Source organism: Haliotis asinina, chromosome 9 (genome assembly GCF_037392515.1).
Source record: "Haliotis asinina isolate JCU_RB_2024 chromosome 9, JCU_Hal_asi_v2, whole genome shotgun sequence".
NCBI lineage: Eukaryota > Metazoa > Mollusca > Gastropoda > Lepetellida > Haliotidae > Haliotis > Haliotis asinina.
In genome coordinates this window covers 27,661,441-27,684,997 of record NC_090288.1, presented here as the reverse complement: position 1 = coordinate 27,684,997, position 23,557 = coordinate 27,661,441, and the positions used below count along the sequence as shown (strand labels likewise).

At 38.7% G+C, this 23,557-nt stretch overlaps 2 protein-coding genes across 2 annotated transcripts in view; both read right to left on the bottom strand.

The window, feature by feature from the left end:
• Positions 1 to 4,283: 4,283 nt before the first annotated feature.
• Positions 4,284 to 15,323, bottom strand: LOC137296255 (apolipoprotein L3-like). Its single transcript, XM_067828003.1, has 6 exons — positions 15,022 to 15,323; positions 9,814 to 10,597; positions 9,218 to 9,235; positions 8,821 to 9,018; positions 8,469 to 8,516; positions 4,284 to 5,900 (listed from the first exon to the last, which is right to left on the bottom strand). Exons 1-6 carry the CDS (start codon positions 15,088 to 15,090, stop codon positions 5,701 to 5,703), a joined length of 1,317 nt encoding a protein of 438 aa, XP_067684104.1. The 5' UTR covers positions 15,091 to 15,323; the 3' UTR covers positions 4,284 to 5,700.
• Positions 15,324 to 17,490: 2,167 nt separating this feature from the next.
• LOC137295726 (histone lysine demethylase PHF8-like) overlaps positions 17,491 to 23,557 on the bottom strand; it is a 37,718-nt gene continuing 31,651 nt past the window's right edge. The window contains exon 22 of the mRNA XM_067827243.1: positions 17,491 to 23,442. Within this exon, the coding sequence (XP_067683344.1) occupies positions 23,363 to 23,442 (80 nt within the window). The 3' untranslated portion in view covers positions 17,491 to 23,362. The remainder of the gene's footprint in view (positions 23,443 to 23,557) is intronic.

Genomic DNA, 23,557 nt, shown 5'->3' with positions numbered 1-23,557 from the left:
TATAATCCCATGGATAATTCAATCAGAAACCATCTCAGTTTGGAATCAATGGTAGTAGTAAGTGGTTTTACAATTATTGCTTCCCAACTTTGAATACATTCCTCTAACGCATGTTTAAATTCAAGATGGATATCACATGCATTCAAGATATATTTGCATCTTTAGCAAGTTCGGCAAAACATGTGCGTTTACTTCCTTTCAGCTTACCTTGGTGTTTGTTAGTCTGGAGCCCTTGAACATGAAGGAATCTAATGTCAAGTTTGAAAGGGTTTTGGAATTGCTCAAGTGCCAGACAGTCTACTCTAGGATTCATGAAAACTAAACCTTACCTAACACATCACTCAAACCACTTAGAATGAAACAGAAAGGTACTGGTGATGGATGGTGTCTTTGTTGTGAATAAATCGATTCAGGTTGTATTTATTTTCTTTTTATTTTTAAAGCCAATGACAGCGCCAACCAAAAACATTTTAATTCCACGCTTCAGCTCGATGTAAAAAACAGCGTTTTCTACATAGAATCATGAATTAATTAATAATTAATTTAATTAATTTACAAATTCTACACATCAGAGTATATAAATCGTACCTGGTTTCCTAGTCCCCGGAAACCTAAAAAACATTTTATTCAACCGCTTCTGAAATTACCAGAAGGGTTAGTGGGTGTTCGAAACATTTAATTTTCCAATGAATTCTCCAAGAGGATTAATGATTCTGTTCATCGATCTGTTTATAATTAAATGAATTTCAAAAACGTATTAGCCATGATACTTATGTCTGTCGAAAACGGTCAAATATTAAACTCTGTATCATCTGCATATCGTGCTTAACGGTACTTCTTGTCTCTTACCTTATGTCAATAGACACTTACATATTTTCCTAACAGATCCAGCCAGAATATGAACACAGTATGAAGTTGTGATGGGAGATCAACGTTCAACGGAAAACCAACTAGATAATGTTTCACTGACACTTAAACATAATTCGGCATCACTAATTTTGGACCATTTTATGCCTTTGCCAAAGCCAAGGATGTTTTGTTAATAAGAGATCACCGATCATAATCAGAATCCTTCTGGAAGTCTCCTGAGAAAGTCCTGTGTTCACAGATTCTGTATAATTCATTAAATCATACATCAGTCTTATACCACCACCAAAGTATCTGCCAGAAACGGAAAAAAAATCAACAGTGCTACATGAGTAAAGGAAAACAGCGTTCGACCTTTCAGCAAAAACAGAAGTTTGCATAAGATGGAATAGAGGGGAAGTTGGTCTCCCATTCTTCAGAAGGTGTTTTGGGGATTATCCGCTTTAGGAATGCCGGTTATGATTCTCTTTGTAGGACAGATAAATAGTAATTAGAAAAAAACAACAGTTAAGGGACCTTAAAAGGACGGATGTTTATACTCCACACATCTGACCCTATTCCTTGTACTCATCATGTCACTGGGCTCCCTAGTGAGCCTGCGATTCTTTCTCAGTAAGCTTGGGTTTCCAAGTCAAATCTTTCAACAAATGTTCTTTAAGGGAATGTAAGCAACATATAAACATTTGGCTGCAAGTACAATACAATATATAAATCGTACCTAGTTTCCTAGTCCCCGGAATACAATACAATACAATACAATACATTTAAAACCACCCTCCAACTGACAAAGGCCATTCCCATACGGATGGAAAATCATGTTTTCTTGATCACAAAAATATCGACTAACCCTTTTCTATTCTTTATGGATCCACTTTGCTTGTTATCTTCCCCTTTTTGTTCGAACTTCTCCTAATTCCGTTTTCTTCCACTTCATTATTTTATAGGCAAATCTGTTTCTATCTCAATGATTGGACTAATTATTCCCGTTGAACTCTAGGCTTTTTCAAATAAGAGAAGATTACGAATTAGAGCAGCCCCTAATTTCCAATAAAAGTATTTTTGAATAGTTGGTCAGTAATATATAACACAAATTTAGATATGTCAATTACACTGACGTCAGCATTGTCATCTACTGGACGAGTGTCCTGTAAAGGCCGTTGAGACAGCATACATCATAGTTGGCACGTAGCGTGGATCTGTCAAATATTTAATATTTATTATGATTTAATAGTTTGCCAGCATGATAAGTTCTGTGTCAAACACTGATCGAGAAACACATGAATTAGGAGATAAACCTACTGTGTTTGAAAATAAGAGACATACTATACTGAATTGATGGCGACTAAAGCTGCTCTCTAATTGGTCAAAAATAAAACACCAGAATTATTTTCATTCAGTGGCGTGATATATCGTGTTGGTGCGAGCCTATTGAGGGTGAAGGACAAACATGGTGCACTCGGATCACTCGATACCGCGAATTTCCCAATAAATTCATGTGTTGCAGGTAAAGGAATACCATATTTCATCTGAGAGGTTGTAGAACGAAAGCGGAATATCTAGCGATTACTGGAAGGTCTCTCCATACAGCTATAATATCAAGTTGCTGTTATATCAGTCACTTGATTTCTGGCCCTGGGATTAGAGCGCTAATTGCTTACAGTATAAATAAAGACACGTTAAAATCCCCATTTAAAATCAAATGTAGCACCAAACGTTTCCATCCTGGTTCTGATCATAACATGCCTACAATTCTGGTTCATCTGGTCACGAAAACTATCAAAACTATTTCAGTGATTATGAGGTTCCCATTATCAGATTTGAAACTGTTATGTATCTGAGATTCAGTATTATTGGATACAAAATATAGCTACAACTCTGAGTTGAGACTGTTGAATAGTACTTCAGAGCATTTTTAAAGCTTCCTGGTTAAAACCCTACACTTGTTTTCTGGACCTTGCCCTTTACACTTGATGCCACAGAAAAGAAGATTTGTTTTATCTCTGGTGATAATCGTTCACCAAAAGGTCACGGCTCGGGTTATTGTGGCATTTCGATAAAGACTGTTCTTTAGTTTCGAGATCCAATATCAGCTTTGATAAAATCAATTCTGTTCCCGAATTCCTGCACAGACTTATTCAGAATCTTTTTCAAAAGCGATGAAGCGAGTTTCTAAGCGTTTGGCACCGGCCAGTGCGATTTCTTCATTTCTGACTGTGGATTTCTCGCTCAGGTTTGGGCAGATTGTCTCTCTCTTGATATACAAACATATATATTAACATTCCACTATCGCGCACACCCTGCTTCATGATATGGTCTATAGAGCGCCTACCTGGAGGTCTAGGGCGGAAGGGCCTGAGGTTCGATCCACTATCCGCATCACCGGTGGTACCAGTGTGTGAAATAGCCGTCGCTTGTAAATACACTGTCGTCAAATCTTTAACGTCACTGGTCAGTCTGGCTAGTGAATTTTCATGACGTCATCACTGTGTCAAGTCGCCTAACGGTTCATTTCAACACGACCCGTGAGGTCCCTGGGTAGAATAGGCCTTCAGCAACCCATGCTTGCCATAAAAGGTGACTATGCTTGTCGTAAGAGGCGACTAACGGGATTGGGTGGTCAGACTTGGTTGACACATGTCATCGGTCATCGGTTCCCAATTGCACAGATCGATGCTCATGTTGTTGATCACTGGATTGTCTGGTCCAGACTCGATTATTTACAGACTATTGCTAAGTGCGACGTAAAACTAAACTCACTCACTCATTTCAACACAGCTGAAGTGGGGGGACTCCAGCCGAAGTGAATCCTTTCACTACTGGCTTCGTGCAAAACCAAGGATGTGTGAGCGTGTGACCAGTCACACGAGCTGACTGACACTGCAGAGACATTAATTGAACTTGATACTGAAAGTGATGATCGTGATAGCAGACAAACCATGAAGAGTCAGGTGACAATTGTTTTTATGACAATTGACTTTGATCATGACATTAACTGTCTGCAGGACTGTATTAGGGTTCTTGTATGACTTGCTCATGTTATTTGATCATAGGCAAAATATTTAAGAAATTCAGACACGTTTTCTTTCTTTTTCCGGCTAGATGAAACAGTGGTTTATCTTGTAGGCTGGTACGTTTACGGCATACCCAGCACAACAGGCTAGCAACCTGAACTATTTCACACACTGAAGATGGTACTTCTTACTTGTTGTTGCCCAGGCTGCCGTTCGGTATTTAGTGTATGAAACAGGTCGATCGGTTAGTATCTGCATGATGTATCTAGCTCGCACGCACGCACGCACGCACGCACGCACGCACGCACGCACGCACGCACGCACGCACACACACACACACACACACATGAAGTGACCCCTGACGTTAAACCGCCCTTTCACAGTGAAAGTGAAGAAGTGATCAGCTTTATAATATGTAAATTTTAATCATATTAATATCACGAACAGTCAACAATTGCATGCATCTTTGTTTTCTGAAATATATAACATAAAAAGCACCAAGCGGTATCACACTGGATGAGAGAGAAACATTCTTCCATCTGGTGTCCCAGATCCCATGACAATTCACTCATGTTTGGTAGAAAAACAAGAGTCATCAGAAGATGACATATCCCCCCGACCCTCACATGTTTGAAAGGACAAATAATCTGAGAGTTACTCATGGTTTTTTTAAGACTAAGTTTGAATTGTTTCTATGGAATTCATGAAAATTATAAATGCCATATATCTGTAATCAGCAAAGTCATAATTTCATATATCTGTCAAGATCAGTTGAAAGATATGAAATGGTTTTCGAGTTGTGCCCTGGGAACGAAGCCTACCCCTCCATTTTGAGACTAAGTCTGAAACATTTCCATGGAAACCGTGAAAATAATACATAACAAAAACCTGTAGAGAGCAAAAAGTACCACTTTGGGGTCTGCCACACATATCTGGAAAGTTTTACTAACAGATATTAAGACGTTTTTGAGTTCTGCTCTGGAAACGAAACACACCTATCACTTTTCAGACTAGGTCCAAAACGTTTCCTTGGAAACCGAGAAAATAATCCATCACAAGATCATGTACATGGCAAAGGGCACCACTTCAAGTTCCAACTGATATATCTACCAAGTTATGTAGAAGAATATTGGACGGTTTTTTGAGTTATGCTCCGGAAACAAAATGATTAAGGACGGACGGACGGGCGGGCGGACAAACGAGGCGTCGACTACATCCGACTGAAAACGATGTACTTTGGAAAGTGGAGAAATATAGTATTTGTTAGACTTAATTTTTTTAAAAATTATTCAGAACTGTAGTTAAACAATTCTAGTATCTTATGGTACCTCGAAGCTATGAAAAAAAACAATTCCTTGAGAGCAACATACAGATATTTCTAGCAGTGGACGTTTTCAGTGGTGGGTGTATGAATGAGGTTTATTTTCGTCAGGGTGTTGAAAACTAATAATCAACTGCTAAAATAAGTAAGAAATTGGACCCAGGTTTCCAGCATGACGAGGGAGCGGGTGAAACGGGTAAATGGTCCATGATAGAAGGTTTAAACTCTGAACACAACTTAGAAAACTGGCAATGTAAAGCAAAAGTCAAGTTGAGGCAACTTTAAACTAAATATGGTTTATGGTTCACCTTCTTTATCATACAAGGTCACAACGCTTCGAGACAGTTCCTCGGCTCTTCTTCAGGTGAACTAGGAACTGTCTCCAAACGTTGTGACTTTGTATAATAAAGAAGTTGAACCTTAAAGCATATTTAGTTTAATTCCACCAACTTCTAAATGCCTCTGAAATAACTCATGAGGCAACTTTAATCCATATGCCTGCTAGATGGCGTAGATCGTTTCCTTGTCGTGGACGGGTGTGTCGCATACACGGCAGCAGGACAACGTGTGGGAGCAATCGCTGCAGGCCATGATGTGGTTGCAGGGCAAGAAGAGGACGTTGCTCTCTCTCATGTTGCACACCATGCATCGACGCTGAAGCTTTAACTTCCGGTTCATCTGAATCACTTGCTCCCTGGAGTCTTTCGGCAAAGAGAAGGTGTGAGTGAGTTAGGTTCAATGCGGATTAGAACAGTATTTCAATTATTATATCATTTTGATGTCTGAACCCCACGTGATGCAGGTCTAAGGCCTTAACTACTTTCGAGAAACCACAGCCCAAGCCAAATTCAAACCACAGGCAAACACGCCTTCAAACCACAGCACAAGAATGGCATGAACAAATGGCCTTGCTCACCTAAGGGACGCTACTGCCCGTCCAATATTGCGGCACGTTAGACTACAACAGATGGCCAACAGTGTAAAGGCAAAGATGCCAACCTCTACGACTCTATCGTAGTCGCTACGAATATTAGCCTCTGACTACAGCAATACGATTGCATTAGAAGTTCTACGAAATTGGAAGAATTCATTAAATTTGGATATATACACAAACATATTTTCGTCGATTAAATACATTTTCGAAAAACAGAAACGACATAAAGAAATGTACTGCTTATAATTTTGGAAATGTGCTGTTGGGGGTATGTGAAATTAAAACTTCACTCGTGCTTAGTGTCAGTCATATTATCTGTCTCAAAATCCATCATGATTTTAAGTGTTCAGTTGACAACTAATGTTAAGGTCAAAGTACTAATTTTGATCCTGGAAACTATACTGATGGAAAAGAATAAGGGAACGCTTAGATTTATTTAGAGAAATAAGACATGTTATCATGAAGTCTCAGACCTCTTGACCAAATACTTCTTAAAAACAATGCTCAAAAACACAACCATACAGTGCCATTTGCACGTGCAAAACATGCTAAAGTGGGTATAAAGATCTTGAAGCTTGGTAGCATCCTTCACTTAAGGAAGAGTAAAGGTTACAGAAAGGTCTACAACAATGCCAAGACAGTACCTAACCAACCAGCAGAAATGGCAAGCGATCGGGAAAATACAGGGTGGGATGTCAATTTGCCAAACTGCTAGGGACCTGCAAAAGTCAAAAAGCGTTATTTCACGTTTGTGGAACTTGTTCCGTCAAACTGGTGACGTGAAAATGAGACCTGGTCGTGGCCCAAGTCCAAAAACAACTGCTCGTGAAGATCGACACATACGGCTCCTTGCATTGCGGGATCGCTTTAAATCAACATTGACTTCAGGGCTATCACTCATGTAAGAATAAGCGACCGAACTGTAAGGAATCGGCTGAAATCAGCAGGGTTACAAGCACGACGTCCCGTATTCGGAGTCAACATGACACGCCACCACAAGCGTCTACGACTGGCATGGGCTAGACGTCATGGCGTCCGTCAGTTACGTCACTGGAGGTATACAATGTTCAGGGACGAATCACGCTTTAACTTAGACTTTGCAGATGGTCGAATTCGTGTCTGGAGACGTCGAAATGAGCGATTTCTTCCATGTACTGTCAGACAACATGATCGTTACGGTGGGGGGTCTGTTATGGTGTGGGGAGGGATCACCTACGACGGTAGGACTGAACTTCTTCGTGTAGATGGACGCCTCACAGGTGTTCGTTACCGTGATGAGGTATTGAGGCCGATAGTTGTTCCCTTTCAACGTCGAGTTGGTCGAAACTTCGAGTTCCAACAAGACAATGCTCGCCCACATACAGCCCGAGTTTCGATGGAGTTCCTTCAACACCACAACGTCACAGTGCTTCCCTGGCCGGCCAAGAGTCCGGACCTTGGTCCAATTGAACATCTTTGGGATGTCATAGGCCGTCGAGTCAGGGGTAGGGACGTCCAGCCACAAACACTGGACGCTTTGTTCATTGCTCTCCAAGAAGAGTGGCGTGCTGTTCCCAGGGCGGTAATCCGGAACTTAACAGAGTCCAGAGTGTACCCAGCCGATGCCAGTCTGTTATCCGCAGACATGGGGGACACACCAGATACTGACTTTTGCTATCCACAATGTCTTGTATTTGTAAAATCGCGCTTTAATTACACTGACAGTAAATACATATACCCCAACACATTTCAGCGTTCCCTTATTCGTTTCTATCAGTATATTATTTGCAACACTTTGGGGTTGGCATCTCTGTACACGACAGCTTAACGTGGTCATATTTCCTGGTTCACACAGACCTACTAGGAAATCTGTCCAGTCACGACAAATATGAACGACTGGGTAATAGTTGTAAAGAGTTTACTGGCGTCAAATATGTATTGGGCTGGAATTGAAATACAAGAAAAGCCTTGCCTTATCACATTATCAGCTCCGTAGTGGCCCTCTGGGGATATTATATTATATCAAAATCGATGGAACGTATATTTTACAGACAGCCAACTTTAAATGCCCACAAAGGCATGCGGACAAAAAAACACTACTGTTTTCTGGTGAAGTAATTTAAAATATTTTAACATGTAGACAAATATCATCGTAATTATTCATTTGACTGCCAGGGTTACCATGTGATCTACACTGAAAGAAGTGCAAGGCCCCTTCCTCAAAGCGACCGTGCCGCAAAAGTGATCGTAACTCCCATGCTTTAACATTAACTTACGACTGCCATAGCGCTACAATAGAACCGCTTTGACGCATGTCCTGGTTTCGAGAACAGACTTTCCCGGTCTTTGTACTTACCATTGAAATCAACTTCCTGCAAATACGTTGATATGTCCGAGTCGGGATCTGTTTAGAAAATGAGATCAAAATAGAGCACATATGTCGCAGTAGAAACATTCTGTACAATCAACATAAAAGGCAAAAGTGTATTTGAGATGGACTGACAATGCCCTGCGCAAATGCATAACCCGAGCCACCTACATGTGAATAAAGCTTGGCATCTATACTATATCAGGGAGCCTATATAGAGAGATGTTGTAGATTATACTAAATAAATTATATAATTGGAGAGAGATCAAAACATATTCATGATTGGTGGACTGAGTTCAAAGTAATGTGAGTATAGCGGATCCTGGACATTCACGCTTACCCTTTTTCGGAATGATGTCTCTTTCAATAACTGTGTTGCACACTGGACACTTGGTAAAACCCCCTACGTTGTAGCACACTTGACAGCTGACCACGTGACCACAGGGCAGGAAGACCACGTCACGCTGCTCTTGGAAACAAATCATGCAGACAAACTGGGCCACCAAGTCTCTGTTCTCCTTGATCAATGTGATGAGATCTGCAAGAACAACATACCGTTAACCAGGGACAGACCTGAAACCAACGTCTTCTTACTCATTCATGACTGAAATTTTCGATAAACCTTTGGGATTAACATAGGACGGTTTGGTGCCGTTTTGACGAATCTGTGCTCCATATGCATGCAATATTTATGTAAGGCATATAGAAACAATGTAGAGTCAATGGTGTTACTATACCTTTTTCTTGACTTTCATCTGCAACAAAACGAAAGCACATGAAAGACGTTTAACTGACATTCAGAGTTTGAAACAGATACCCTACTAATAACACTTAATACTGAGGCGGCCTGGTTTTTGTCTTTTACCCGATGAGGAGCTCAAGACAGGTTATCAAATGTGATTTCATTATGTCTACAAGAGGTCATCTTTCTCTTGTCATGAAAGTGCTAAGTTATACACATATTAGACATTACCTATTTTGTGAAAACTTTTAGCATCAGTGCTGCCTGACCAAACATCATAACTGACACGGGATCATCGGATCCTGGGACTACTACGGGAGACAACTCAACAGCATCAGTACTATTGCAAATTCAGAGAATAAAACTGAATGGTCGGAGGAAAATACTCCAGAACCAAATACTCCAGAACCTGGACGATAACCACTTTGATTCAACACTGACATCGGATAATAGACTGACAAACTGTAGGCTGTAATCAGTATGTATCTGGGATTGGCACCAACTACAATGAGTGACACCAGTATGGGATGCAACCTTGTCTGACCCAAGTTACTATTAAAATAGACTTATACGGAATAATAATCTCAATACCAATGGACAGATCAGTCTTCATCAGTTTCTTCACTGCATCACGGAGTTCCGTTGCACCTTCTCCCGGAGTCATTTTGTGGATATCCACACTGTTTCTTACTATGGTGTAGACATCAAGAGGGAGTGTCAGAGCAGACAGAACAGCGCCCCCTATCTTAGCAGCAAGGAACCCTGTCTTCAAAACACTAGCCACGGTCCTGGTTGTCGCAGAAATGACGCCTCTCGTAGCGATTGCTGAGACAACGGCGGCGAGTCTCATCGCCCCGCCGCCCACACCAGCTAAGCCTAACGCTGTCAGTTTGGCGACCTCCGCTGCATTGAGATCTGCTTTAAAGTCCATGTTCTTGAGGACCTGCTGAAGCAACTCCTTGTCATCATTCAGAACCTTAGATATCTGCAGAAGCATGTTGGTGGTATCTGTGTACTCCTCCCTGGCGTCACTGGCTTCGTCGAAGGCCTTACTCTGGATGATTCTGCCCACAACGGTGGTGCCTACAGCTCCAACAGCGCTGGTTACCCCCAAGGCTACACCCCCGATTGTCAAACCCAGTGATGCTCCGAAGGTGAAGGGTGCCGCAATGACACCGGCAACAGTGAGGCCAGTGGCTACGATCCCTGTTGAAGCGAAGGTCAAATTGGCGATTCTGGTATTGAAGGAATGTCTATCAAGTTCATCAGCCAAGGCAGACAGAGTGCTGATAACACGTCTCTTCTCCTCTGCTTCCTTCTTTATAAGCGAGATCAGTACCTCGGACAAAGCTTCAGCATCACTCGAAGAAGTCATCTGGAATCACACAAAGGGTAATTCGTTAAAAGAATATATGGTCAGTGTTCCCTGGTGTTTTTGTTTATGAGCAATATTTGTACCTCAGACAAAACTTCTGCAAGATGTCTGGACACGATGACTTCAGTGATTACAGAATTCGCTCAGTTCCTAAAATGCCAACAGATTGTCTTCAGAACAGGTCACACAAAGTCTTACATCTAAACTGAAGTAGCTTACCCTAACAACTGGACATAACCTCTGTTTTATTTTGTAGACAATAATCAGGTTATTCATCTCGTCTTTATTATTCGTCTTTGTGACTGACATCCTCCGAAGAAATCTCAGAAAAATATCTCTGATCAGCAAAATACTGACAAGTCATCAGAAAATGACATATCCACCCGGCCCTCACATGTTTGAAAGGACAAATAATCTGATAGTTACTCATTGTTTTTTCAGACTGAAAGTTTGAATTGTTTCCATGGAATTCATGGAAATTATAAATGCCATATATCTGTAACCAGCAAAGTCACAATTTCAAGATCTGTCTCATATATCTGTCAAGATCTGTTGAAAGATGTGAAATGGTTTTCGAGTTGTGCTCTGGGTACGAAGCCCATCCCTCCATTTTGAGACTAAGTCCGAAACGTTTCCATGGAAACCAAGAAAACAATACATAACAAAAACCTTTAAAAACCAAAAGGCACCACTTTGGGATCTGCCACACATATCTAGAAAGTTTTACTAACAGATATTAAGACGTTTTTGAATTCTGCTCTGGAAATGAAACACACCTCTCACTTTTCAGACTAGGTCCAAAACGTTTCCATGGAAACCGAGAAAATAATACATCACAAGATCATGTACATAGCAAAAGGCTCCACTTCAGGTTCTAACTGATATATCTACCAAGTTTTGCAGAAAAATATCGAACGGTTTTTTTTTAGTTCTGTTCCGGAAACGAAGCCCACCCCACCATAAGACTAACACCAAAATGTTCCATGGAAAAACAAAAAAAATTATAAATGCCAAAAATCGGTAAATAGCAAAAGGAACAACCATAGGCTGAGATTACTATATCTATCAAGTTTGGTCTAAAAATATTGAACGGTTTCTGAGTTATGCTCCGGAAACAAAATGATTACGGACGGACGGACGGACGGACGGACAGACGAGGCGTTGACTCTATCCCCCTGCATTACATCCCGGGGGGATAAAAATGTGTGACGAGAAGAGCAATTCATAAAAATATATAGAAAGTTTAAATGCTGAGCCATTCGGAACGATGGTCATGTAGGTATATTCCGCGGATCCTAACTTTTGTCACAAAGTCTGACTCGGGTAATCGGATTCCATTGCTCAGTGACTACAACGCGCTAACATCAACTTCCGCTATTGATTTAGGGAACATCTGTTAATACAGGTTTTATGGAACTGCTTACAAATTAATGCTTACTGTTTACAAAGTACTCGTAACCAGCAGTAAGGAAATAGATACCGGGAGAGTTGACTGGTAACATGGACCACCATGCTGAGCTTGGGATCTCGGTGAATAAGTGGGTTGAGTTGAACAGTGTGCTAACAGTATTACAGTTATATCAAGGATTGTTAGCCTAAAGAAGGAGGAACGCCCAAAGTGATAAACGTCTCGGGGGTACCAAGGGGGGAATTTCCCCTTGAATTTTTTACAGAGAATTGTTGCACATCAAAGTGTTGATAGTATATATATTTCATCGCGGGCAGAAATCCACACCTCAAATAATGACGCAAAGATTGCGGGCAGTCCATCTGACAGATGCCCGGTACCAAAAGGATACACATAATTACATATAATTAAAACAACCGTTAACAAACAAAAATGAGGAATCCAGGGCAGGCTACTCGGAATGCTATACATTGACGGCATAATGATAAGTAACGAACACAAGACGTAAATACTAAAAGCACTGCCTATCATCCACATGACCCAATGATATTGAGCAAACCTTAAGATACCATGTCAACTGAATTTAATAACAACAATACAGCTATTGTATATCAATACTTAATCTGAACAAAACCAATTGTTTTGCATATATACACATGTCTCAACACGTTCCTGTACAGAACCTGCAATTTGGAACACAGAAACGTTTATACACATTATAAACATTTTTTGTCAAACGTAACAGGAAATAGAAATATATACAAAATTGGAGATCACATAAATGGAGTCATTCTACCTTCAGAAAGCAGGAAAATGAATCTGGGAACATCTTATTTGAAAACATTCCACGGGGAGCATTCCTCTGCTATGAAAAGTTAACTACGAACTTAACCTGAATGGGATTCGAACCTACAATGATCGAGTTTGGGCTTGCAGTCAATTGCAGTCAACACAGCCATCTCTCAGCCTAAGACTGTGGGCAGTAAGAGTGTAACTGCTGAGTGAAGTTTGTATACATTACAATTATCTAAGTATCAATGACAAGACATCGCTAGATGCTGATACTAACAGGGTGAAATATTAATCGTCATGCATAATTATTAGTAATTTCAAAATGGAAAGGATATCGACACAGCACTTAACTCTCGCTCACACGGTGTGTCTGGGTCTGATATTGTGATGGTATTATTCATGGGTGAGTGGGTAGCTAGTTGTTTAACGCTATTAATATATGCATCAGTACGGTCATTTGAAAGCATCCTGTAACTGGAAAATGCAAACCAGTGAGTGATATTATGAGCAAAGTTCTATGGGACATGATGACATACAATTAGACAAGTCACGAAGTGTGAATACCACATCCATTTTGTAGACTCGAACAGCATAAGTTCTTGAGGTTCGAGCCTACCTAGTGGTCCTAGCAAGATATGGGAAAGTGAAAGGTAAAATATTCCGTAATTTAAAGGTTGCATAACAAAATTGTCCCTAGAGTGTGGAAATTGTCATCACGAATACAGGTTCTCTAATACGAATAGCGTTCTTACGCATTGGAAACAGACACTGGGCTAGGTTTTTTAATCAAAAAGACTTATCAAGAACTAAATAATGCAGCCCATCGGGGATAATTTACAGTCTTCTATTCTCCCTGTCACCATACACTTAGTCTGTCTCTGGGCCTATGTTCCCTTCCGCCCAGCAATGCTAAAGCCCAAAAATAATCAAGTCTGGATTCCTTTAGTTCACATATATAAACTCCCGCTCCAGCCAAGCCTACATCGAGTTGGCGAGCACATCTTGTATAGTGTAAAGTCTTCTATAGTTACATGCTGGACTACTATTTCCTGAGTTTCAGATCTGTCATGTCACTTGGGCTCCTTTTCAACTTAAATGAAATAATTGTTTCTTGAAAAATAATATGTATTCAAGGACTAAGCATTAGTCTGTCATACAGGAGACCTACAGTAGCTGACCATAAGTGAATCATCATTACTGAAATTCCCATAGATGTGCATGTTAATTAACTCTTACAAGAATAATTTTCATGAAGTGAGTAAAAGTCAATTTATTTTGATTTTTGGCGAACATCTTGGAAATCATCTTCAGCTAAGTTTACATAATTTTCTGTCATCTTTCCGTTGATAAGTTATTGAATGACACTTGATTAAGCACCATACGTACGACTTATTTTAATCTATCCCGTAGACAGCCATGATAGACCTAACTGGCATGTCTAATGTATGTTGTTTAAATAGTTGCAGTTTTCTGAATCATCGAAAAATTGAATGGCATTTTGTGTGTGTAGCTGAGAGTGGGTGAATGAGTGAGTGAGTGAGTGAGTTATAATTTAACGTCACATCGGCAATAGTTCAGCCACATCGTAACGAGAACAAACATGATTACAGAGAATATGTATATGTATATATTCTGAAACCCGTCGTCAAAGTATGGCAAAACAACCAGAGTATGACAATTCGAATCTAAACCGATCATATGAAGTGAAAACTAATAGCACAAATTGGACAATACATAATATAAAAATAGGCTATAGAACACCAACAACTGAAGGTATGTAGCTGAGATGATTTCCCAGCTGGTAAAGAAGTATTGGAAGCAATTCGACAGAAACTATGTCTGAAAACTATTCATGCAAGAGTTAATTATCATGCAAGTCAATGGGAATTTCACTGATGCTGGCTGACTTATGGCCAACTACTGTACCTACAATGATCGGTCCCTGAATCAAAGGGAGGCTACTCCCTTCAACCTATCAAACGAAAACAAAAACTCACTAGCGTCGCTTGTGGCAAAAAGCAGACACGTACATCCTTTAACATGGATGTATAGAAATTGTGTTCAGTAGACCTAAATTTCAAGAGCGATGTCAGTTTTGTGTCATTATGATTTCTGCAAAGATGGTGATCTAAAAAGTGTACAGGGAGAATGTGTCAATGCATGAGGCAGATAGTATGAGTGATACTCATAGAACTAGTCTTTTTAAATTGGTACGTGAGGTTACCTCGGTAAGCTTTCGTTCAGCCGATGTACAGTCCTCGCTTTGACACTCTGTCTCAGTCGGTACAGACATTGATAGGGTTGTAATGAACCCATTCAACGTGAATTATTGCTTCCACTCGCTTCAACCTTCTACCTCACTGATGCAGGCCGTTTTCATTGACACGACTAATCGACCACCCTCGCTCCTTTCCGTAAATACAAAGAAGTCATTTTCGCCGAAAATAGCCGATATACTCAGAGTGTTTACGTGTCTTTGCTCGTAAATATTTGTATTGTTGTCACATGGTATTAATGTGCTCACGTGACTCAATCATATTGTCATGTGACTTGTGTCTACTTCACAGGCCTGTTATTTCATATGTACGTAAGATGTCTGTTTTGCCTGGATTTTAACTCGTACGACGACTCACTAAGATGTCACCACCGTGTACTAAGATAACTGTTTCATTATTTCAATCGAGAATAATAAACATACGATATGTAGTTATGAGTAGTTATTTATAAAGAGAGAGTGGAGATATGTCATGCATACTGGCTCAGTATAGTTACAGATTCACACAGTAACTACATTTCCAGCAATGTTTATTCAGCGAAAACAGGGAGTCTGCTCGGTATAACGACAAACGCTACAAAGTAAAGGATAATTTCAATAATGGTTTCGTTTTTAAACTTAAAAGTACTTTAAGAATTATTTTATTTTTTTCTGAAATATTTCCTATCAGACAACGTATATCATTTAGCAAAATATACTGGTGGCGCCAAACCTTTTATTCGAAGTACACATGTTTATTCAGAGTGATTGAGTGAGTTTAGTTTTACACCTCTTGTCACAATATTTCAGCAATATCACGGCGGGGTACACCAGAAATGGTTGTCACTAAATGTATTCACACGGGGAACCCCAAAGCGAGTCTTCGGGTGATCAGCGAACGCCATTAATCACATGGAGTACTGGAGGCATACACGCACGTACTGTGCAAGGCAAAACCATCGCCATCTGGCACTATTATAACTAAAAAAGTTTTTTTTCAGCTCTGAACAGTCGCCTGAAGTGTAGAACGAAGCTTGGATTCAAACCCAGTACATGAATGAATTAGTTTGATTAGGTAATTCGGCTCAAAAAGCCACATTTTTACATATTGGTGAGTCTTTACTTATCCAGTTAAATAAAACATAGATCATTCCTTTTGGTGAAAATGTGAGAAGCTGACAGTAGAAGAGCAATGAAACTCGATAGTGACCACTTATTTGAAAACCACATGCACACGCATCGCGGTTGCTGTGACTTTACATTTTCATATATACTCGCCGAAGATAACTTTCCTCATGTAAATCTAAATACCTGCCGAAACCATGTCCCTGTAGCAAATATGAAAAATTGTGTTAATGGATACACACATAGCGAAATATGTTGCCACTCAGTTTAAATGTTTATAAATGGCAACATATAATTTACTGTCAAATTTTAAAACAAATCATAACGTTTGTAGTATCTCTTATCTCTCTGAAAAAGTGTCACATGACAAGTTTACATGAATGTATTTTTTTCTGTAGTGTGTGTATACCTGACAGCAAAAGAAACACAAGTTCCGAAAAAAATGAAATCTCATGAACAAGGGTTCATCATTATGTCTTTTATTTAAAACTTGTTAATAAGCCAGAATTGAGTTTCTTTTGCTGTACAGTATATGTTTATGATTCTATTGCTGTATTGTATGCATGCTTATTTTATTGCTGTAGTGATGTAGATATACAACAGATTGGTGGCAGAAAACTGAATGCTATTGTGTAGCAGCTCAAGGCAAAAACATGAAGCAGTGTATAACCCAAGTTATAGAACGTTGGGGAGTTAATGACTAACAATGTTCAAAGTCCCAAGTAATGGATGTAACTATTTTCAATGCATATTACCATACAGGAGAACCTGCACATAAAAAGGTTTTGAGATGACATGGAGGTTAGTGATGTTGGATTAGAGATTTCAGAATGACTATTTAGATTTCAGAATGACTATACCAGACCAATTCAGTATTATTATTAAGGCCCAAGGCCCACATGAAAAACTATTCACTGAACATTTCACAAGTGTGTGCATAAAGAAATCTAAATTATAGTAATTGCAGCAATGGCAATCTTAAAATGTGTGTCTTTACAAATAGGGCATAGAAATGCAAAATTAATTTCATTTTCAAACTTTTTGGTCTTGCATGTATAATGAAATAATGGACAAACACAAAGAGCCTTATAGGTGCCTATTCATGTTTTAAACAAATCTGTTGAACCAAAACTTTGAGATTCCAAAGCAAAACAAAAATATATTCTTTATATCAGAACACCCATAGGACACTGGTACAACTGGGTTACACCAGCCTTCCTCCAGCATTATAAGATCACTCAAATTCATTTCCACTTGTTCCTGTGAACGAAACCATTCACCATGAAAGTACTCAAGGAAAACAAACAGAACCTGTTATTTCAAGGTGGCTTTTTTATTTACAGAAAATATATGAAATCTAACAAAATACCCCATCTTTTAAACGTAATGGCACATACATGCAATCTGTAACAACCCATCCCAGTGCCTTACAAAATTATGTACAGTGTATGACTGGCGATGACGTGCTGCCCCAAAGGTGATGTCTGTACAAGTCAATATGAGAGGTATATGAGGAGTGACAATGGTCCAATCACAGTTGTCTCCCTTACAGAAAACACTTTCTAAAAGCTGCGCAGGTTTAATATGAACTTATTACTGAAATGCTACTTTATTTTATGTTACTGACTTGGTACGTGCAAATGCAGATGGTATGTTCCACATTTGTAACACAATCAAGGTTTTGGACAAAAGATGTTTCCAAAGGCATGAAACTCGAATGAAATGAATGAAATACCTGGTACTATGATTTGACAATCATGAATCTTATCACTAGTTTGTATTTCACGGTCAGGAAATAATGCCATTTCTTGAAGCCAATCATCTATATGAATGTCTCTTCTGGGTAACAACAGTAACCAAGCATCACAATGCAAATTATACCTGTGACAAAAACTCAGAGAGAATTTTAAGTGGCATTTTTCAAAGTTCCGGAAAGAGGTCAGGGTCAACTGAACTTTCCACAAGTTCCACAAGAACTTTCCATTACAAGTAATGGTTTTACACGTGATAATTGATTTCTACATGTATGCATAATATTTCTATTTGACAATGCGAGGGCCTTTACAATAGGGAAGGACACAACTCCTGAAGACATGCCATTCTGACTGGGATGCATGTAAAATAACACACTTGCAACATGAGGACTGGGACAATAAATCTAATGAGATAGAAGAGTAATAAATAATACCAAAGCTTCACACTACTTCGATGCATACAGCATAGGTATATGATAAATGACTTGCCTTGTGAAATAATGTAACGATGATTTTGAGGCACTTTATTTCATTATGTCCCTCAAATACTCTAAACCAGACCCCCGTCAACCAGAGACACCTTCACCAATATACTACAAAATGAAAAAGTCATTACATTTGTGATCAGTGTGCATGTACAACTCAAGCATTAGTATTCCATTCAAAGTCGACATGGGTAACAATATGCCTTAGGCTAAATAAACAAAGTAAAATGGTTCTCGGGCATCGGTGCATCACTTTTATTTGTGCTCATAACAATTTTTTTATTGCCATTTAAAAAAAACAACTTTGACTTAGACCTGTCCCAATCATCCAGTTGTCTACAATAAGAATGAGTGTCTGTAAGAATGAGTTTGACTGAATCTACAACTCATTAACATGAGCTAAACTTCCCAAGCTGTATTTCTGAGAGAGAAAAAAATGAAAATGTGTTCCTCCCTCGTCACTTATGTGCCCAAGAAACATTTAATTTTTTTTATGCAGCCTTATACAAAATTTAAATCAAGCAATTTTTGTGCAACCAGCAAATAGACTTCATTACAACAGCTTGAAGTTTCTTGTATAAGCTGTACAACTGTCTGAATCAACATGTTGTCTTTGACCCTACTGAAATTTAACAGATTAATATTGATGTACAAAATGAGATGGTTTAATATTACAAAACTCTTCACAACCCTCACAAATCAGGTTTGCTGTTAATCTTAGAAAGCCATTTTATTCAAAGATACAAAATATAACAACACTGAAAAGTATTCCCTCCACAACACAGTATAGGTTTTGTGATAAAATGGACAAGTAACAAAGATGCATGTGTAATCACACTTGTATTATAACGTCTCTAAAAACAATTTCTGTAGTGTCTTCTCTGAATCATAGACTCCTAGTAACAACCACCTATTGAGTATATAAGAATCAGCACTTTCCCCTACTCATCAACATGCTAGCATAGGAAGTACCTACAAGTTACTGTATACAATGTAGAGCAGATAGCCACACTCCCTGAAGTAGTTCCATGAGCCAAGGCTGACAGAGGAGAACGCATCTGTGCAACCCATCAGTCAACACCAGTGTATGTCAAGTCTGCAGCGACAGGCTTATGATACAGATCAGCTGAGCATAGATAAATCCCTTATAAATACATGTTTACAGCAATTTACAGCAACCTAACAAGAAGTTCCAACAGGCTTACAAATACCTGAAACTATGTCCTTCACCAGTGAACAATGGTACATTAGTAGATAACAATGTTCTTTACCAAAGAACAATGCTACCTTACCAGAGAACAGTGGCCCAATCCAGAAAGCATTCATACAACATTCGTTAGTCAATGGAACCATAAAGTAATGACAGATCATGTTAAGCTGTGTGGATTGGGGCCCAGTATGAGTAAGGCTGTCAGTATAAGCACCTTTCCAGAAAGATTTCTAGCTCACTCAGACATCGAAATTCACAAGTTAATTACCTTAGTCATGCCACTAGGATCACTTTGTAATAGCACAAGGGACTCATCTAAACAATGAATGTAACATTGCCTCACTATGCTTGATAACATTACACACTTGTGTTAAGTGAAGTGATGGGTGTATGATGTAAGATCTTTCACTTGTTAAACCTACACTCAGGTCTGAGGGATTGTAACATACATGTGAGTGAGTTTACATTTATTCCTCTTTTAGCAATATTTCAGCAATATCATGACAGGGGACACCAGAAATGGGCTTCACACATTACACCCATGTGGGGAGTCAAACCTGAGTCTAAAGTGTGATGAGCAAACACCTTATCACTAGGCTACCCCACCGCCCCCAATATACATGTACCAACTATGTTCTATGTATTGCACTGACATGGAATGAACATGTTTGTGATCACATTCAATCTGTTCATTCTGTCTACAATATCTGGGTTTTCTGGATCACCTGGTAACAGTAATGTGAAGCCAGCACCACTAGAAAAAAACAACTCCGTTAGATTCAAGTATTTCTTATGGAGTAAGAACAATATCTATCCCAAACACATAACTGTTACATTACCTTAAACTCTTACACAGCTGTGCTGAATTTTACAGCTTTACTAGAACCGGTAGACTGTGTGACTACACTTTATTGAGTAAGAGATACAGAATCTCTAATTTATGTTTAAAGTACCATTTTAATTAGATTTCTGAAAAATGCATTTTAAAAATTCCCAAGTTAATAAGCAGCCACTGCATCTAAACAATGATCACAAATAAATCTGAAATTGCACATCCATGAATTGAATGAATGAATTGTGCTGTTGGCAAATCAATGTGAACTGATTAAGCAATGCTGTCCTCAGGTGTCACAAGCTCTGTTTAGTTATGGAGAAAATGCATGCACTAAATGTACCTGTTTGAAATGGATGATTCAATGAAGAAATCAATACGGATTTAAGTAGCACATCTTATCATGTCTGACTTCATTCAAAAAATATTGAAATAATTACAAAAAACCTCAGTATTTACATCTACAGAAAAACATATTCTATATGTACATCCTTCCTAGGCAAGGGAGTTAACTGATTTTAAATATTAAGCTTCTACCTTTGCCAAAATATGTGGATATAGGTTTTGGTGGAACTTGCGAGTAGTACTATGGGAATGACACAACAAAGATGACATCCAGTTTTTCATAAATGGCCTTTCAGATTTTGTCAATATACAAAACATTTCTAATGTCATCTGGGCACTTTAATCAAGGTGACCTAGAAGGTTGATGCAATTCATGATGTATGACCTGTGTTTTAACAATACTGGTCTTGACTGCAGTCAATTAACATCTTGTTTGAAGTAAATGCAGCTATTTTGAAAGTTGGAATCCGACTGGCCAGTGAGAGGTACACAGGAAGGACACGGCTCATAACAGCCACTGGTGGCACTACATTTGAGTCACAGAATTCCAACCAGGTTAGACAAAGGTGGGAAGTGGACATTAATTGTTAGTTAACCCCAAGTTAACCTCCTTGCTTTGGGAAGATGTTATATCAACAAAACCTATATCAAGATTTCACCAGCCACATCTCAAACTGAACAAAAATTAATTCAATGTCTCAATACAAATAACAAAAAATAAAAAACAAATACAGAGTTAAAGCTAAAAGAAATAAGCATTTATACAAGGAGACAATAATAAACATATCTATATATTTCATACTCTTAGTGTGGGCTCCGCCATAATGAGCTTCCCCACTCAAAGACTGTTATAACCATCCTCAACAACTGAGTACTCGCTCTACAATGAAACTCCTTGAAATCAGAGAACATGGACATGAGATCATCGACTGTTGCAAAGGAATCAATATCTTTCAGGGTAAATATAGTATTTGATTAACAAAATATTGCTGCTTATGAAATTTGCATGGTGGCATTGCAATGCAGATCTTGTCTGCCATGTATACAGAATGGCAGTCGATTGGAGCTACAATGAATGAACAATGTTTTCCAGCAATGGATGGTTAAATATAGATCTGATCTCTAATGCATCTTGGTAAATTTGATTATGTAACAGGGTAGGAGGTTTATCATTTCGAAAATAAATGAAGATCTTTACACTAGTGTTTTGTTTCTTCATGCTACTGATGCATCAAGTGTCATATGATAGGAAACTGATTCCATGTTTACAATAGCCATGGGTACAAAATGTATAGAAAACTAATTATTGCCTGCCTAATTGACGTTTTGATGGCATTAAACATTAAATATCGTAAAATACTTCCAATATGTTTAGTTACAACCTTTGTACCTTATTAATGAAAGGCAGTTAGTCCAGCACTGGCAAGGCTTGGGAAGGCAAGAGGTATTAAACAGAGTTCTGTTAAGTTTCGAAAGGGAAAAGATCACATGAGGATGATGTATTTGTAAGGAACTCACTACGGTAATTATACAAGGATTAAAAAAATTATAAAAATATTGATAAAATGAAGAAGAGTTCCAAGAAAATATCACTGACACTTACGATGACTTGCATTTTAACTGTCCCAATTAATCAAACAAAAACGGCAAATGATGAAATGTGGTCAAATGTGTGTTGATTAACCTGGACACAACCCAGGGTGGATTTAGGAAAGTCAGCTGAACGAATCCATTCCAAATAAAGCCCTATCTATATTCTGTACATGTCTTGCTTTATAAATTGTCTTGATTGATAATATCAAACCTCCAGAACCCTTTGCAACTTTAAACAATTCAAAACACAATTTTGGAAATTATGATTCTGAAATTCAATAGCAGACAAAGCTGTGATAATTTGCCTAAACTGTTTCTGAAAAAATTCATTTGGACATCTATGAGAACACTGTAAAAGTTACCTGTATCAATTTAAACTTAAACAATACTTCATTGTAAGATCACTTAAGTATTTTACATTCTAGTTTGATCTTATTGTCCTACATTACACGGGAAATATGACAAAAGTTTACATCAATAAACGCCTTGGTATTCTGTCTTCTTGCCATTAGTAAATAACAGCCTGTTTCTGACAACTATCTAAGTGTGATTCTATCACATCACTATCTCACTATTTCATCTCAGACTACAAATACCTTATAGTAATAATTAACCACTTGTAACAGTTACACAGATATAGTTAGATTTGGGAACTTCCATAGGTAACCATAAACCATAATTACTCACAACTGGCCAAGCCTGACTGTTTCCCTCTTGCTGTGACCAGACTTCACATGGTAAATGAGTATACACTTACATACATTTCTACAGGAATCATGAGTATGACAAGAATATATAACCAGATCTTGACAAATAACAGTAACACCAAGTTGGACTTGTGTTCGCACTGTACATATTTACAGTAATTATGAATGTATTTCCCTGTACAATTGGAGAAAATGATGTAGAGTTGAGCACTGGCAGGATATCAAACATGAGGTACTGGCACGACTATAGCTTCACAAGGCTAGAATATCATCTTGTGGATTTTTAAGATTTTCCCCAGTCGCTGTTTTGCTGTAGCTTGACCTTTCTTAGGCTTTTTGGCTGAAAGTAAAAGAGACTGTGTTATACGTTGAGGACATTTCAAGCATTGCTAGGGTGTTCATTATTATGTTCGTGTGATAGTGCATACAGAACAACTGCCTATATGGTCTAGTGG

Excerpts from the sequence above, each read along its gene's own strand:
- LOC137296255 (XM_067828003.1), bottom strand. The coding sequence starts at position 15,090 with ATGTCTGTACCGACTGAGACAGAGTGTCAAAGCGAGGACTGTACATCG. Across the intron at positions 10,598-15,021 it reads CTGAACGAAAGCTTACCGAG|ATGACTTCTTCGAGTGATGC; the intron begins GTAACCTCACGT and ends GTGTGATTCCAG. Across the intron at positions 5,901-8,468 it reads GCAGGAAGTTGATTTCAATG|ACTCCAGGGAGCAAGTGATT; the intron begins GTAAGTACAAAG and ends CTTTGCCGAAAG.